This window comes from Sorex araneus, chromosome X, assembly GCF_027595985.1.
Source record: "Sorex araneus isolate mSorAra2 chromosome X, mSorAra2.pri, whole genome shotgun sequence".
Lineage (NCBI taxonomy): Eukaryota > Metazoa > Chordata > Mammalia > Eulipotyphla > Soricidae > Sorex > Sorex araneus.
In genome coordinates, this window is record NC_073313.1 from 204,021,011 (window position 1) to 204,035,773 (window position 14,763).

The window sequence follows — 14,763 nt, forward strand, 5'->3', positions numbered from 1 at the left end:
GTACAGTTACAGATTCACACATTTTCGTGCTTGTTTTTCCCTCATGCAATGTTTAAGAGCCCATCCCTCCACCAGTGTCCATTTTCTACCACCCATGAACCCAATATCCCTCCCACCCCCCCAGTCCCATCCCCCCACCCCACCCCGCCTCTGTAGCGGGGCATTCCAATTTTAGCCTAAGTAATTTTAAGTGGAACCCAACTTTAGGATTTTAGGGCTGAGTTTCTCCCAGCTGAGTAAGTAGTTTTATCTGGTCTTTGGGGAGCTTAAACTTTTTTGATGTTTTGAAACAAAATATTTCTGGTAGCTTTTAAGCTGTTACCCTTACCTTTAATAATTGTTTTATAACCTTTTTTGTTGTTTTACTACATATATGTCTTTGTTTTTAATTTTATTCACATGGTGAAGTCTTGGAGAACTTTTTGAGGACGGGAAAGAAGAGATTGTTGGAGTGATACCTTATTTTTGTTGAATTAAAATTAATCACTATATTCAAGTTTTAGTGCATCAAAAACTTTCTATTGAAAGTTGAAAGTATTAGTTTAAAATTAAATATATAAAGTTCAACTTGGGTGGAAAAGCTATTTATTTTAATATTAGTTCATTTTTTATTATCGAAACAAAGAATGACAATAATTTTACTAATCAGTTTTATTTCCCAAGAATTTTGGAGCCAAATTATATGTAGCCTAGAGATATTATTAAGTAACATTTGATTTATTTGTAGTAAGGACCATCAAAATGAAAGAAAATAACATGAGTAACAGACTTAGATGAAGAGACATTCTTGAATTATAAGACATATTTGACAGGCTTTTTTTGGTTTGCTTTTGGTGGTACTAGTGATAAAACCTAGGACCTTGCACATGCAAAGGAATCACTCTGCCACAGTTACATCCCTGCCCTCAACTCAAGACACTGTCAAATCTCGCTTTGTTGTGCTTATATTTCTAGTTGCATTATAAATATAAACATTATAAACTTGTTTTAAATAAAAGGAATATTTGCTAAAATACTAAATTAGGAATATTTTTAAAGCATTCTTTCATAAAACTAATAATTTGCCCTTTGGGTGGTTTACTATTGGGTTTAAAATAATAGGATGCTCAGCAAAAGAAGAAAGAATAAGCTTCAGGGACTAAAGATAATCTCAATCATTGGTTGCACATCCAGACAGAGAGGTCTTCAGTTCTTAATTATGTTTTAAGCACTTTAACTAGTTCTCATCAGGGGTTTAGAAGGCTTATTGGAAATGATTCCAGTTCTTCAGGAATTAAAATTTTAGTTTGAGAGGAAAAATAAATAATATATATTAATCTGTATAAAAGATAGTTTGCTTAATTAAAAAATAGCATAGAACTTCAAAAAGGGAGATGAGTAAAGCGAAATACAGAAAATATAAGGTAGTGCTTCTTTCCCCTCCCAAGCCAGCTCTTAACTCCCAGAGCAGACTCAGTTAAGCCAAGTCTTGTACAACGGAGCTTCTTAAACTTTTTTTCCCTCGCTATCCCTTTTTGCCCAGGGATTTTTCACATGACCCTGGAGATACAGATTATAAAATTGGAGTGATTATAAAATCAAGAAAACATTTATTAATATTAAATCATGGATAAAGTTGTTTTAAAACAAAATTTTAAAAAGTTACTTCAAATAAGGTCAGACCAGAGTTTAAGAAGCAACACTGTGGTATGGACCAAGATTTTTTTTTTTTCCTTCGTAGAGAAACTGCAGAATTCTCAAATTGAGTTAAGTGGTAGGCTCAGGACTTGAACCCATGCTACACCAGTAGGTGTGTGTGCACCTTTCAAATTACAGATCTAAAACTAAAGCTAGTGCCAAGGGTGAGGGGAGGAAGAAAAGAAGGGAAAGCAGAGCTTGCATAAAGAAGCTAGAGCCCAGTAACAGGATTTATATCCAGGTGGCCATGATGATAGATTTTAGCAACCTATGAATTATTCTTTCAGTGTAGAATATTTCACAGTTTTTTTTCCCTTCCAAACTAATCTGAGTGTACTTTGCTAGAAGACATAGAAAGGAGTTTATTTTCCTTGAGGACAAAAAGACACTTTTTTTTCTTCTTGTATTATCCCTTCTGGAAGATAGAAATAGAATACTGTGCTGTGATTTTTTTATTTTTAACCTGGGGGAAGATTGCATATGGCCCATTTGCAAGTTTTCTCCAGCAATTCTCAAATTGAAGGCCGAATTTTGATATAAATAAAGAAGAAGTCAATAGTTAGGGCTTCAAAAATGATTTTTAAGATCTGATTTTTAAGATGCTAGATACTATTTCCTGATTCTAAACCTTTGGAGAGGTAGTTTTAGCTTTTTTTTTTTCTTTAACTTGGAAAAATTGTTGTATAGGAGATCTTCCAACCAAACTCTGAAAAAATTACTTTTAGTAGTCCTCTTTAATGTATTCTTTAAAACTCCTGGTAACACGTTTGTCATCCTTTAACGTATCTTATTTGATAAAGGAATAGCAGAGTTGTTCTTGTATTTTTACGAATTATGCTAAATAAAAGATGACGTTCTGATTCTGACATTTGTTTGTAAGAATTGACAGTGTTTTCTGGTTGGTGCTTTAAAAAGTACTGTCTAGGAAATCTTAGTTTTTATAAGAGAATATAGCCATTAATTTTTTTCTACAGATTAGGCAACAGAAGATTTGTGAAAACAAAATGTATTGATATCATTTATATTCCCTTGATGAAGGAACACATGCTGGTCTCCGCTCGCTTTCTGTCCACTAATATGAAATCCTTGTCCCTGCTTCCTTGCTGGTAGGTTTTTAGAAGTTCAGTGAGCAATGCAAATTGCCTGAAGGGTGGAAAATTCCCTTGTCACACAGATGCCCTTATCAGCAGCAACCAGATGGAGTTCTGAGCAGGAACATTATCAATGTTAAATTGCTTCTCCCCCCCAGAGTAGAGAGGATTAAAAGCATTCCTTTAGAAATGGATGGCAAACATACAGATTTAGGAATATTAATATTTTTAAGTTTGCATTTGTAAGTGAATGTAATATATGAAAATAGCATTTCAAAATATTTTGTGTCCATTTGATACGAAAAGCAGTTCAAAATGTTTTAAATTTTTTAAAAAGGGTAATATTCTTTCTTTAATTGACTTGCAAATAATAAGTTTGAAATTTTGCCTTTTTTTAAGACCTGCACAGTTAGTGTGATATGCATATCTTGAATATAAACTAGCTTAATTCAGTTTTAGTTGTGGCAAATAAGGTGTGTTTAAATTTGATACTATTTTTAAATACAGTTTAAATGATCACAGGATTTTTGTTATTTGGGCAAAATTGATTGGCTGTTTTGCTGTTCTTATTTTTGAGTGAATCTTCATCAGTTGATAAAGTGTCAGTTTACTAATTGCTATTCTATAAATTAGCGATTACTGAATATATTATATTTTGAGAGCTATATTAAATGGTACATTGATGTTTAGCAATGTCAATACACAATGCATTTTCATCAAATTGTAATTTTAAAAATCCATAAAAATTGCTGTTAATTGCATGTGTTTTTCATAGTCACTTCAGTGTTAAGTGATTTTGATTGCTAGTATTGGTTTCTAGATACCATCGAAGCTCTAATGAGTGATAACCATTTCTTCAAAAAAATTGGTATGCCCTTGTATTACATATAACTATTCAGTTGCAAGGTATTAGAATACAACTTCTTTTTATCATATGATGGTTTGTGAAATATGGTACATTTTCCCCCAAGTCTGAGATTTTAAATATTTGCCAACAGTCTAAATTTAGCAACAGATATACTGCAATATGTGTGATGTTTTTCAGGAATAGATACATGAATAATAATAGGAAAACGTCTATGTTTATTTTAATATTTGATAGAGTATGATTATTACTGACACTGTATAAACTTTTAAATAATAAAGTTTTTCAACCTTATTATTTAGGATGATCAAACAATAAAATCAAAGTATCACTTCAGCTTAATGATAAACTGAGGTAATTTTAATGCTTTCTTACAGAACCAATTTGGAACTTGAATTAATTCACCGAGGAGGCAATTTATGTTCAGGTGGTGCAAGCACATCTGGAAAAAGATCTTGTTTAAGTAAGTGTTAAACAATGCTAATTCAATTTTGAAAATGATAATTCATTTAAAATTCTAAAAATTATATCATTTATGAAAGTATATGCATATAATGTAGTCTTTTGTTGTGCTTTCAAATTACTTTCTGTCAGTTTTGATAGTGATTAAATATTTTATATGGTCATTCTTGTACTTAGAAGAATCATATAATCATATATTTTGTTCTTTATGCTCTGATAACTTGGTAAATGTCGTACTAATTAATTGAACTTACACTGGTTCAAAATTAAGATATGTTATAATTATTAAAATAATCGTTAAATTTAAATTCTTTTAAATGATTTTTCAGGGGTTGGAATTTAAGGAAATCTTATAAGGACAGTTTGTGTTACCTATAGTTTCATATATATTATATATAGCTGCTATTTATGAAGTTATTTATATTTTGATGTGAAAATTAAAATAGTAGATGTTTACTTTTTTAATGGATATTCCTTATTTTGTAAAATGAAAATCTTTCCCCAATATGCTTTATCTGGGTATATTTGAGAGAAATACAGTTTGGAACTTAAAGTAGATTTTTTCATATGCTTGATTTGATGCTATCATTGCCTAGTCATTGTTTGTATGTTTATTCAGAAGTAGTGAATGGTAGAATTAGTGTTATTTAAAGTTATGGAGATCTGATTTTTGATCCCAGATCACTGGGGTTAAAAATCTTAATATGATTGGTAAGAAAATGAAAATTGTTTGAAACAAATAATGAAGTCTTTTGAAAAAAATGTTCTCTTAAATGCTAAAAGCCTTAATGATTATGAAAAATTATCACTCCATAGTGGGATTTTCAAATTACATTATTACATGTATATATAATATGACTTCGAAACAAAGACTGAACTATTGGGCGAGGAAGATAGTTCAAAGGCTGGAACCCAGTCATGCTGGAGTTCCAAGTTCCACTCTCCCGCCCACCCACCCACCACCAGCACTGCACCTCTGGGAACCATCCTTGGACACTATGGAGCTGGGATTATTCCTTGAGCGTTGTCAGGAGGAGCTCAAAAGACAAAAGCTATCAATAACAAAAACCAACACTGGGAAGTTTCTTTTTTTTGTAAAAAATTTTTTTTATTACAACACTGATTTACCAAGTTGTTCATGATACAGTTATATCAGGTATTAAACAGTTCCAGTACCAGTCTGACCACATGTGTGTCCTTCCCTCCACAGTGTCCCGGGTTTCCTACCCATCACCCTAGACTGCCCCCTAGTAGGCACAAATAATCTACTTTATATTGTTTTGTTTCAGCACAAAGGCAAATGGAATGATCAAAACGTAGATCAATGAGTTAATTTGTGATCATTGTTATATCTCACAGTGATGTTATTAAAGTCATTGTCTGAGGATCTATTGTGCTGGTTGGTGCTAGTTGAGCTTCTGCAGCACTGAAGTTTCTTACATAAAAATAGCAAACTATAATGATTGATTTTTTTAGCTTTTATATAATTAGTATTTAATTGTTTATTCATTGTTTACCATAATATTTATGGACGCAGCTTTTTTAGTGTATATTGTATATATTAAAAATATATATCTATATCTAATACATAGCATAAAATGTTTTACATATATAAGACAATCTGATTTACGATCATGAAATCCCATTGATTGTCGAGTGGCTCGAGTGGTCTCAGTAACCTCTACATTCATCCTGTCCCTGAGATTTTAGAAGCCTCTAAGGGCTTCAAGGTCAGGGAATGAGATTCAGCTGGTTACTGGCTTTGGCATATAGATAGACCATGGGAAGCTTGCGAGGCTGTCCCATGTGGGCAGGAAGCTCTCAGTAGCTTGCGAGTTTCTCCCAGAGGGAAAGGTAGGTTATAAGATAATCTCGAGGCCGCAGAGCGGCCACACACTTCTGGCAGCTTGCTTTTAAGTCTCTGGATGTTGGCCGTTGATGGGATTACACACACCTGGGTTCTTCTGTCAGTACCTTCATGTGTGAGGCCTGTCCGAACCTGTGGAGAGGGGCCTTGAGCATGGCTGACTATGTTCTGGTTGTCTTTGGCTGCCGGGAGCTCTGCTCGGGACAGGGAGGGAAGCTGGAGCCCATCCCCTCCGAGGGGGCCCCCGGGAAGACAGCGAGGAGTGCGAGCAAGAGACTCTCTGATTGTTATAGCTAAATTAAATGCTAGAACACAAACAGTGGTGTTTCATAAAATGTTAGAGCTAGGGGCTAGAGCAATAGTATAGCAGGTAGGGCATTTGCCTTGCATGTGACCGACCCTGGATGATCTCTAGCATCCTATGGTCCCTCAGGCACTTCCAGGAGTAATGCCTGAGTGCAGAGCCAGGAGTAACCCCTGAGCTCTCCAGGTAAGACCCCAAAAGCAAAAAAATAAATAAATAAATAAAATTCAGTATATTATTATTTTCATCTTCTAACAAAACTAAAGGTATCATTAAAATGTTCTATCTTTTCCCCTAGAATATTTTTCACTATCCTTTTTCCTCATGTCAGTATTTTTCCTTCCTCAGTCATTGTTCTGTTACCTATTAAATTGCTTATTTTTAAAATACTCTTTCCTGTAATACTTTGTATAATGAAATAATGCTCTTCTGATGAAGCAAATGATAAAGGAAAGTTTTATTTTTAATACTTTTTAAATACATCACAGTTTTGGAATAGTGTTAAGTCACAATTTCTTGATGACAGTTATGTAGGAAACAACAATAACTTTTGTCTAAACAGCTGTAGTAATATTTGATAATTATATACATAAATATAAACACAAAGAGACACAAGGCCTGAGTGATGGGAAGAATAATGTTCTTAGAAGAATAATGTTCCCACATCTACAGAATCAAAATGTTACTGGTCAAACTTTTTTTTTTTTAATGTAGGAGTACTGTAATTTATTCAGCCATTGATAAAGCTGATTGAATTGGACATGAACTCCACATTACTTAAATTTTTTTTTTTTTAAATTGGATATCTGTGAGATAGCCCATTACAAAACTGTTTATAACTGGGTTTCAGTCATACAATGATCCAGGACCCTTTCCTCCACCAGTGTACATTTCCCACCACCAATGTACTCCATTTCCCCACCACGACCCCCCAACCCCAACCCTATCCCCTACCCCTACCCCTATCCCCTACCCCCAGTTGGAATGGGCTTCCTCCCCCCAATTCATGGAAGCACCTCTTCTCAGTACTCATGGAAGCACTGGCTGTCACCCCATGAACCAACTCCAGCGGCACCCTGTAAGCTCTACTACTGGCCTTGCTTCAGAGACCCATAGATAAGTCTCAAAAGAGATCAAAAGCCATTTTTCTTTTTCTCTCTCTTCTTTTCCTTTTACGCATTATGGTTTGCAATACAGGTGCTAAGAAGTCATGGTGTTTGTTTAGGGCATTCAGTATTATTATCGGGATGATAAAGCTGGAGTACCTTTTCAATTGGGTGGCAGCTTTGGAGTGTGGATAAGACTGCTGAGGCTTCCGGAAGTACAGGGAGGTGGGGGGGAGGTAGCCCACCCCAACCCTGAGAAAGCCTGGAGATTTCAGTCACAAAACCTGCATACCAGAATTTTCAACAGATTGTATCTTGCCCCATCCTGCCTGGGGCATGGAAGCGATTTTGGATTGTGTAAGCAAGTGCTGCCAAGGGCTAGGCTTGGGTGGGCCACCAGGCCAACCTGCTCCTCTCCTATTTACCCCAGTCTCTTCAGTCATGTGCAGGTCCTAGATTACCTGTGGCCTTTGATCTCTTTCGAGATTTATCAGTGGGTCTCTGTTTGTAACTTTAAAAATATTATTATAGGTACTCCTCGTTAATAAATTAATAAATGCACAATATTTAATACAAGAGGTATTTTTATTACCAAATAAATTTTAGGATTCATTCCCACTGATAGGTCTTAGAGACCTTAGTTTTGTAACAAAACAAGGTGAATTTTATAAACAAAGTGAAAAATGCTGTTATTTGCCCAACTTTAAGTTTCCTGTTGAGGTTATGTGTAATTATAAGATTTGACTTTGAAAGGTAGATATATCATTAGATATGTTATTATTCTTCAGTTCTAATTGAAGATAATGACAAAGACTTGTTATATACTAAACGCTTTAGAAGATGTTCTAGAATTATAATATCAATTACCTTTTTTTTAGGAATGGAAAGATATGTGTGTAGAAATGAATAATAAAAACCCCAAGGAAATGTGGAATGGGAAAAATAACTAGCAAGAAGCAAATTTCACATTCTGTTTGTAGCTTTTTCTATAAACCGTTGGATGTCCTAGCAAGATGCTTCCTATATCCCTACCTATTTTCTGATTTGTAGAGTGAGCAACTTTTAGATAATAGAAGAATTTTCCAACATTTACATTTCTGTAATTATAGTAGAGGTTAGGAAAATAGGCTTATTGCAGATCCATTTTTTTTTTAATTGAATCACCATGTGGAAATTTACAATGCTTTTAGGCTTAAGTCTCAGTTATACAATGCTGAAACAACCATCCCTTCACCAGTGCACATATTCCACCACCAAAAAAACCCCAGTATACCTCCCATTCCCCTCCCTCACCTGTGTAACTGATAAACTTCACTTTACTTTCTCTTTACTTTGGTTACATTCAATATTTCAACAAAAAACTCACTATTATTGTTAGGAGTTCCCCACTAGAGTCAGACCTGCTGTGAAGAGATACGAGGTTTTGGATTTCTGTATTTTAGCAACTAAGTCCAGGGAAATTTCTTCTAGAAATTGGATCATTGCAAGCTTGTATCTCTCATTAGTGGTCCTCATAATATGGTGGTTGGTTGCCATGCCGCTCCCCCAGCCCCCCATCCCCGAAAGGAAAAGGTGAGAGAGAAAAACCTTTCCCCTCCTGGGCAGGCATGGGCCACAGCTTAGTTCTCAGTCTGGAGACATTCTGCAAGGAGCTGCCAGTACCAAAAGTAGTTTAGCTGGCCTCTGGAATCATGCTCGTGCAGCTGCGGTGAGGCCACACACGTGCGGCCCCTGGGATCACATCTCCGAGGAGAGCAGGGCCGGTGCCGCCCCCAGATCCATTTCTATACTGACCACAGATGCAATACAAAACAAGTTACTGATAGCAACTTTTGTGCTTTTTGAAGACATCAGATAAATTTCAGGGTAATGGACTTTCATTTTGAAAGGAGGTATTTTATTCAGTAAGCATCTACATGAAAAGAATGTAAAACTTCTTGCCTTGCCATTTGGCTTAATCTTGATATTTCCCTGTAGGAGAATTAGTTTTGGTCCTGGAGCGATAGTACAGCACGAAGGGTGCTTGCTTTGTATACAGCATCCCATATGGTCCCCCAAGCATCGCTAGGAGTAATTTCTGAGTTTAGAGCCAGGAGTAACCCCCTGAGCATCACTGAGTGTGCTCCCAAAACACTACAAACAGAAGAATAATATCAGGATCTATAGAGATAGGAGAAATAGTACAGTAGGTAGGGTGCTTGCCTTCCACATGATTGATCTGGGTTTAATTCCTGGAATCTCATTTGTCTCCTGGGCATCACTAGAAGTAATTCCTGTGTGTAGAGCCAGGAGTAACCCCTTAGCATTTCCAGGTGTGGCCTAAAAAATTAGTTTTATTTATTTAAATTAATAAATTTGACCAAACAAAGAAGAATTAGTTTTATTTATTTAAATTAATTTTTTTGGGGGGTGGGCAGGCCTGGTGATGCTAAAGGTTTACTCCTGTCATTGCTCTGGGATCACTCTAGGCAGTGCTCAGGGAACTGTATACGGTTCTAGGAATGGTCCAAGGTCACCTGTGTAATGTAAATATCCTACCCTCTGTACTATATTTCTAGCCCTATTTATTTTTAAATGTATTTTGGGGTTCTGGAGCTTTAGTATAGTAGGTAGGGCTGCCCTGCACGTATCTGACTTGGATTCGATCTCTGGCACCCCATATGATATCCTGAGCCTTATAAGGAGTGATCCCTGAGCGCAGAGCTAGGAGTAAGCCCTCAGCATCATTGGGTATGGCCATTATCCCTTCCCAATATTCTTTTTTTATTTTTGCATTCCCTTTGTCTTTGCTGCAGTGTCTAGGGTTTGGACACTGGTTTTGGCACCAGGGCACACATATTTAATTGGGGTACTTGCACGCACTTGATTGTGTGTGCCAGAGGTCATACACTTACTTTGGCATAGCCCTGGGAATGCCACCAGGAATTGTACTCAGCATTGTATGTGAGGTGGTGTCAGGTATCAAACTTGTGACCTCATAATGCAAGTCAGGTATTCTACCATTGAGCCACTACACTGGCCTTGACTTGTTTGTTTTTTGGGTACACCTAGTAGTGCGCAGGGCTTATTTCTGGCTTTGCACTCAAAGAACAACTCTTTGTGTCTCTTGGGGACCATATAGAGTGCTGGGTATTGGACTTGGGTTGGCTGTGTGCAAGGGAAGCACCACACTTGCTGTACTATTTCTCCAGCCCCATACCTCGTGTGTGTGCATGTGTTTTTTGTTTTTTAATACCTTTGACACTTTAGAATTTTTAAAATGTGCACTTAAAACAATCTGTTAGATTTTTTAAAATTTATTATTATTATTCTTAAAACAACCACATGTTTCTTAGCTTTAAAAAGTTGCCTTATTTCAGTGTTATCAGTGAAACCATGTTATTGGAAATAATGAAAACTTGAGAAGCAGTTTAAAACCAGGGTTAACAATGTTACCTACCTGGTAGAATTTTTATACAATGAATTTTGATCTATATAAAGTGATTTTGCTTTTTTTGGGGGGGGTTGGGAGGGTTGGGGGGCAGAGCACACTTGGCGATGCTCTGCTCAGTGCTTGGGGACAGTTTCTAGTTGTGCCTGGGGGGCCCATGTGCATCAGGAGGTGCCTATTGAGTAGTCTCTGCAGATCCTGTCAAGTGATTATTAACATAATATTTGACATGCAGTATGTATTCTACTGGTGTGCACCATTAATAGGATAAAGTTGAGAGTATTTAAACTGTGTATTGACCTATAGACAGGAGTTGAAGGTGGGATAAAGCAATTAGATTCTTCGTTTGGCATAGGAAGATGAGATTGAAGTTGACAGAAATGTATTTAGTACAGAGTATTTGGGTTTAGCTCCTCTTACTTTCCCTGCCTCACTGAGTAGAATACTGCTTTTCTAATCTTACCACCTTTTCTGTATCTTAGAATAGCTTCCCAAACAGTAACAACAATGTTTCCTGTTTTTCCTCCTCTGCTCCCATCCCCACAAGAATCAAACTGGTAAACATCAGTGCAGCAAAGTTTTAGCTTTCATTAGCTTATAAAATCACTGACAACAATGTTTGTGTACTTTGGCTTTCATTTTTAAAAATCAATTTAAGTCATATCAAGAAGTGTTTCCTGACTTTCTAGAAAATGACTTTTGATTGACCAATACTTGGGCTATATGTAGCAGACTAATCCAATCAAATTCTTTTAACTTATGCCAAAAAGGACATTTACATGAAAGCAAAACAGGATTCTGTTGAGTAATTTAAAATTCTTAAATGAAAGTTTTTCTTCTAAATGCCGTGAATAGAATTTTGTTGGAAGCTTTAATTGGTAGACTATTTTTGTGGTATAGATAAAAGGAATGAAAATAAAATAGTTCTAAATGAGATTTTTGTTTTATTTTTCTCATTTTGAATTAAAAAAAATGTTAAAGTCAATTCAATTTAAAGAGGACTTAGGGATAAATATTTGGCAGAGAGAGAACTTTACCTAATGATTATTTGTATGAATGCTGTTGTCTGTATGAGCCAGACTAGTGTATTAAAGGTGATAACAAATTCTGTTTAAATGGAAACCATAATTTTGGGTAGCAAAACCTGGCAAGGTTGAAGCATAAAATGGAGAAAGAGCATGTTTGTGAGAAGACTTGAAAAGTTATTTTTTTATCAAGTTTAGAGCATAAGTGCAGTCTAGATTCTAGCAGAAATATCTATCTGTATTTCAGAGTTTGCCATAAAAGAAAACATAAAGTTGGTCATTCTTAAACTTGGTGAATTGTAAATATAACATGAAGCATTTTATGATAAAATTTTGTCAGAATTTTGTTCTGGAAGAATCATGTGAACTTTTTGATTACTCTTTTCTTTATTTAGATCAACTCTTCCATGTATTAGCCTTGCACATGCGGCTTTATAGCATTGATTCTGAGTATAATCCGTGGAGAAAACTTACACAGTTAGTAGAAGAGATGAACTCACAGTAAGTACTGAAAGATTAAAATTCACTAAAGTATTTTTGAAAAATATTTTAAGTATAAGCATAGGATTGAAATTCCTTCTTTAAAAATTTTTTTTATTAGAGAATCACTGTGATGTACACTTACAAACTTATGAACTTTTGTGTTTGCATTTCACTCATACAGTGATCGTTTACCCATCCCTCCACCAGTGCCCATTCACCTCCACCAATGATCCCAGTATCCCTCTCACCACCCCCACCCTATCCCCCACCACCCCACCCTGCCTCTGTGGCAGGGCATTCCCTTTTGTTCTCTCTCCTTTGGGGTGTTGTAGTTTGCAATAGAGGTATTGAGTGGCCTTCATGTTCGGTCTGTAGTCCACTTTCAGTTCGCATCTTCCAACCTGAATGGGTCTTCCCAACATCCTCTACTTGGTGTTCCCTTCTCTATCTGAGCTGCCTTTTCCCCCAGCATGTGAGGCCAGTTTCCAAGCGGTGGGGGCAGATCTCCTGGTCCTTATCTCTACTACTCTTGGGTGTTAGTCTCCCACTCTGTTATTTTATATTCCACAGATGAGTGTGATCTTTCTATGTCTGTCTCTCTCTTTCTGACTCATTTCACTTAACATGATACTTTTCATGTTGATCCACTTATATGCAAATTTCATGACTTCATCTTTTCTAACAACTACATAGTATTCCATTGTGTAGATGTACCAAAGTTTCTTTAACCAGTCGTCTGTTTTTGGGCACTCCGTTTTTCCCCCCAGATTTTGGCTATTGTAAACAGTGCTGAAGTGAACATCTGCATAGAAATGCAGATGTCATTTCTACTATACCTTTTTGCCTCTCTGGGATATATTCCCAGGAGTGGTATTGCTGGGTCAAATGGGAGCTCAATTTCTAATTTTTTGAGAATCGTATAGGATTGAAATTCTTTATGAATCTATTTTTTCTTGTGAAACATAGAAATATTTAGTGAAAATGACAAGTTTACTAGCAATCTCTGTGGACTCTTGTCATAGTTCAGTATTTCAGATGTAGCAATATAGTGATTAAAATATACTTTTTCTAAGAATTATTTCCTGGGCAATAATACAGCAGGTAGGGCACTTGCCTTGCACATGGCAGACCTGGGTTTGATCTCTGGCACCGCATGTTCCCCAATCACCACCAGTAATGTTCCCTGGAGCCAAGAGTAATCCCTTAGCACCAATGGGTCTAATTCAAAACTAAAGATAAAATATTTGTTTTCTAAATGTTTTTTAGAATGGAAAACTTCTCCATATGAACTATTTGGTTGCCCTGAAATATAGTTATACAGGATGAATGCTTGAATACTGCCATTTATAAATTTTCAAAGAAATGAATTGATGCCTTCACTGTTGTTAGAAGTGGCCATTAAGTTATGGTTATTTATTTTATGTTCTCATGTATTTGTATGTATTGAATTTTTAATTTCATTTTAGTTGTTCTTTTTAGTGAACATTAATCTCTTTTAGGTTAGTGGGATTCCTTGTAAGTTGGTGCTGTCCTCTGACATTTTCCGCATAGCTTTTGGGTATCTCTGCTTTCTGCCGTAACAAATTAATGCAAATTAATTTTGTACATTTCCTACTCTATACCCTGAATTAACCATTTACCCATATAGTTATATTTTTTTAAAACTCAAATATTTGTTTTACATTATAACAAATCTGATGATAAAGATTCACTTTTTAAAGAAATAGAAATCTGAGAATTACTGGTGGTCACTGGTTAATATATCACTGCTGCACATTCTTTTTTTTTTAAATTTTTTATTAGTGAATCACTGTGATGTACACTTACAAACTTAAAAACTTTCGTGTTTGCATTTCACTCATATAGTGATCGCTTATCCATCCCTCCACCAGTGCCCATTCTCCTCCACCAAAGTTCTCAGTACCCCTCCCACCATCCCCACCCCATCCCCCACTACCCCACCCTGCCTCTGTGGCAGGGCATTCCCTTTTGTTCTCTCTCCTTTTAGGTGTTGTAGTTTGCAATAGAGGAATTGAGTGGCCTTCATATTCGGTCTATGGTCTACTTTCAGCATGCATTTTTCAACCCGAGTGGGTCCTCCCAACATCCTCTACTTGGTGTTCCCTTCTCTATCTGAGCTGCCTTTCCCCCCAGCATGTGAGGCCAGTTTCCAAGCTGTGGGGCAGACCTCCTGGTCCTTATCTCTACTACTCTTGGGTGTTAGTCTCCCACTCTGTTACTTTATATTCCACAGATAAGTTCAATCTTTAATGGGAAAGGATATTTAGAAATCATAGTCTGAGTGCTAAATGGGTACACTGAATTATAAGAAAGTTGTGTAGATCATTTCACTAGACAGAATTAGGGACTTTTGGAGGTTTGTTTGTTCATTTGTTTTTTGCTTTTGGGTTGAGTCATACCCAGCAGTGCTCGGGGATTACTCTTGGCTCTGC

At 36.2% G+C, this 14,763-nt stretch overlaps 1 protein-coding gene across 4 annotated transcripts in view; it reads left to right on the top strand.

Moving 5' to 3' along the window:
* The window catches only part of UBR3 (ubiquitin protein ligase E3 component n-recognin 3), a 158,909-nt gene that overhangs the window by 118,893 nt on the left and 25,253 nt on the right, over positions 1-14,763 (top strand). For all 4 annotated transcript variants that reach the window (XM_055123540.1, XM_055123542.1, XM_055123541.1 and 1 more), the window contains 2 exons: positions 4,011-4,096; positions 12,223-12,328. In XM_055123540.1, coding sequence (XP_054979515.1) covers positions 4,011-4,096; positions 12,223-12,328 — 192 coding nt within the window. The remainder of the gene's footprint in view (positions 1-4,010; positions 4,097-12,222; positions 12,329-14,763) is intronic.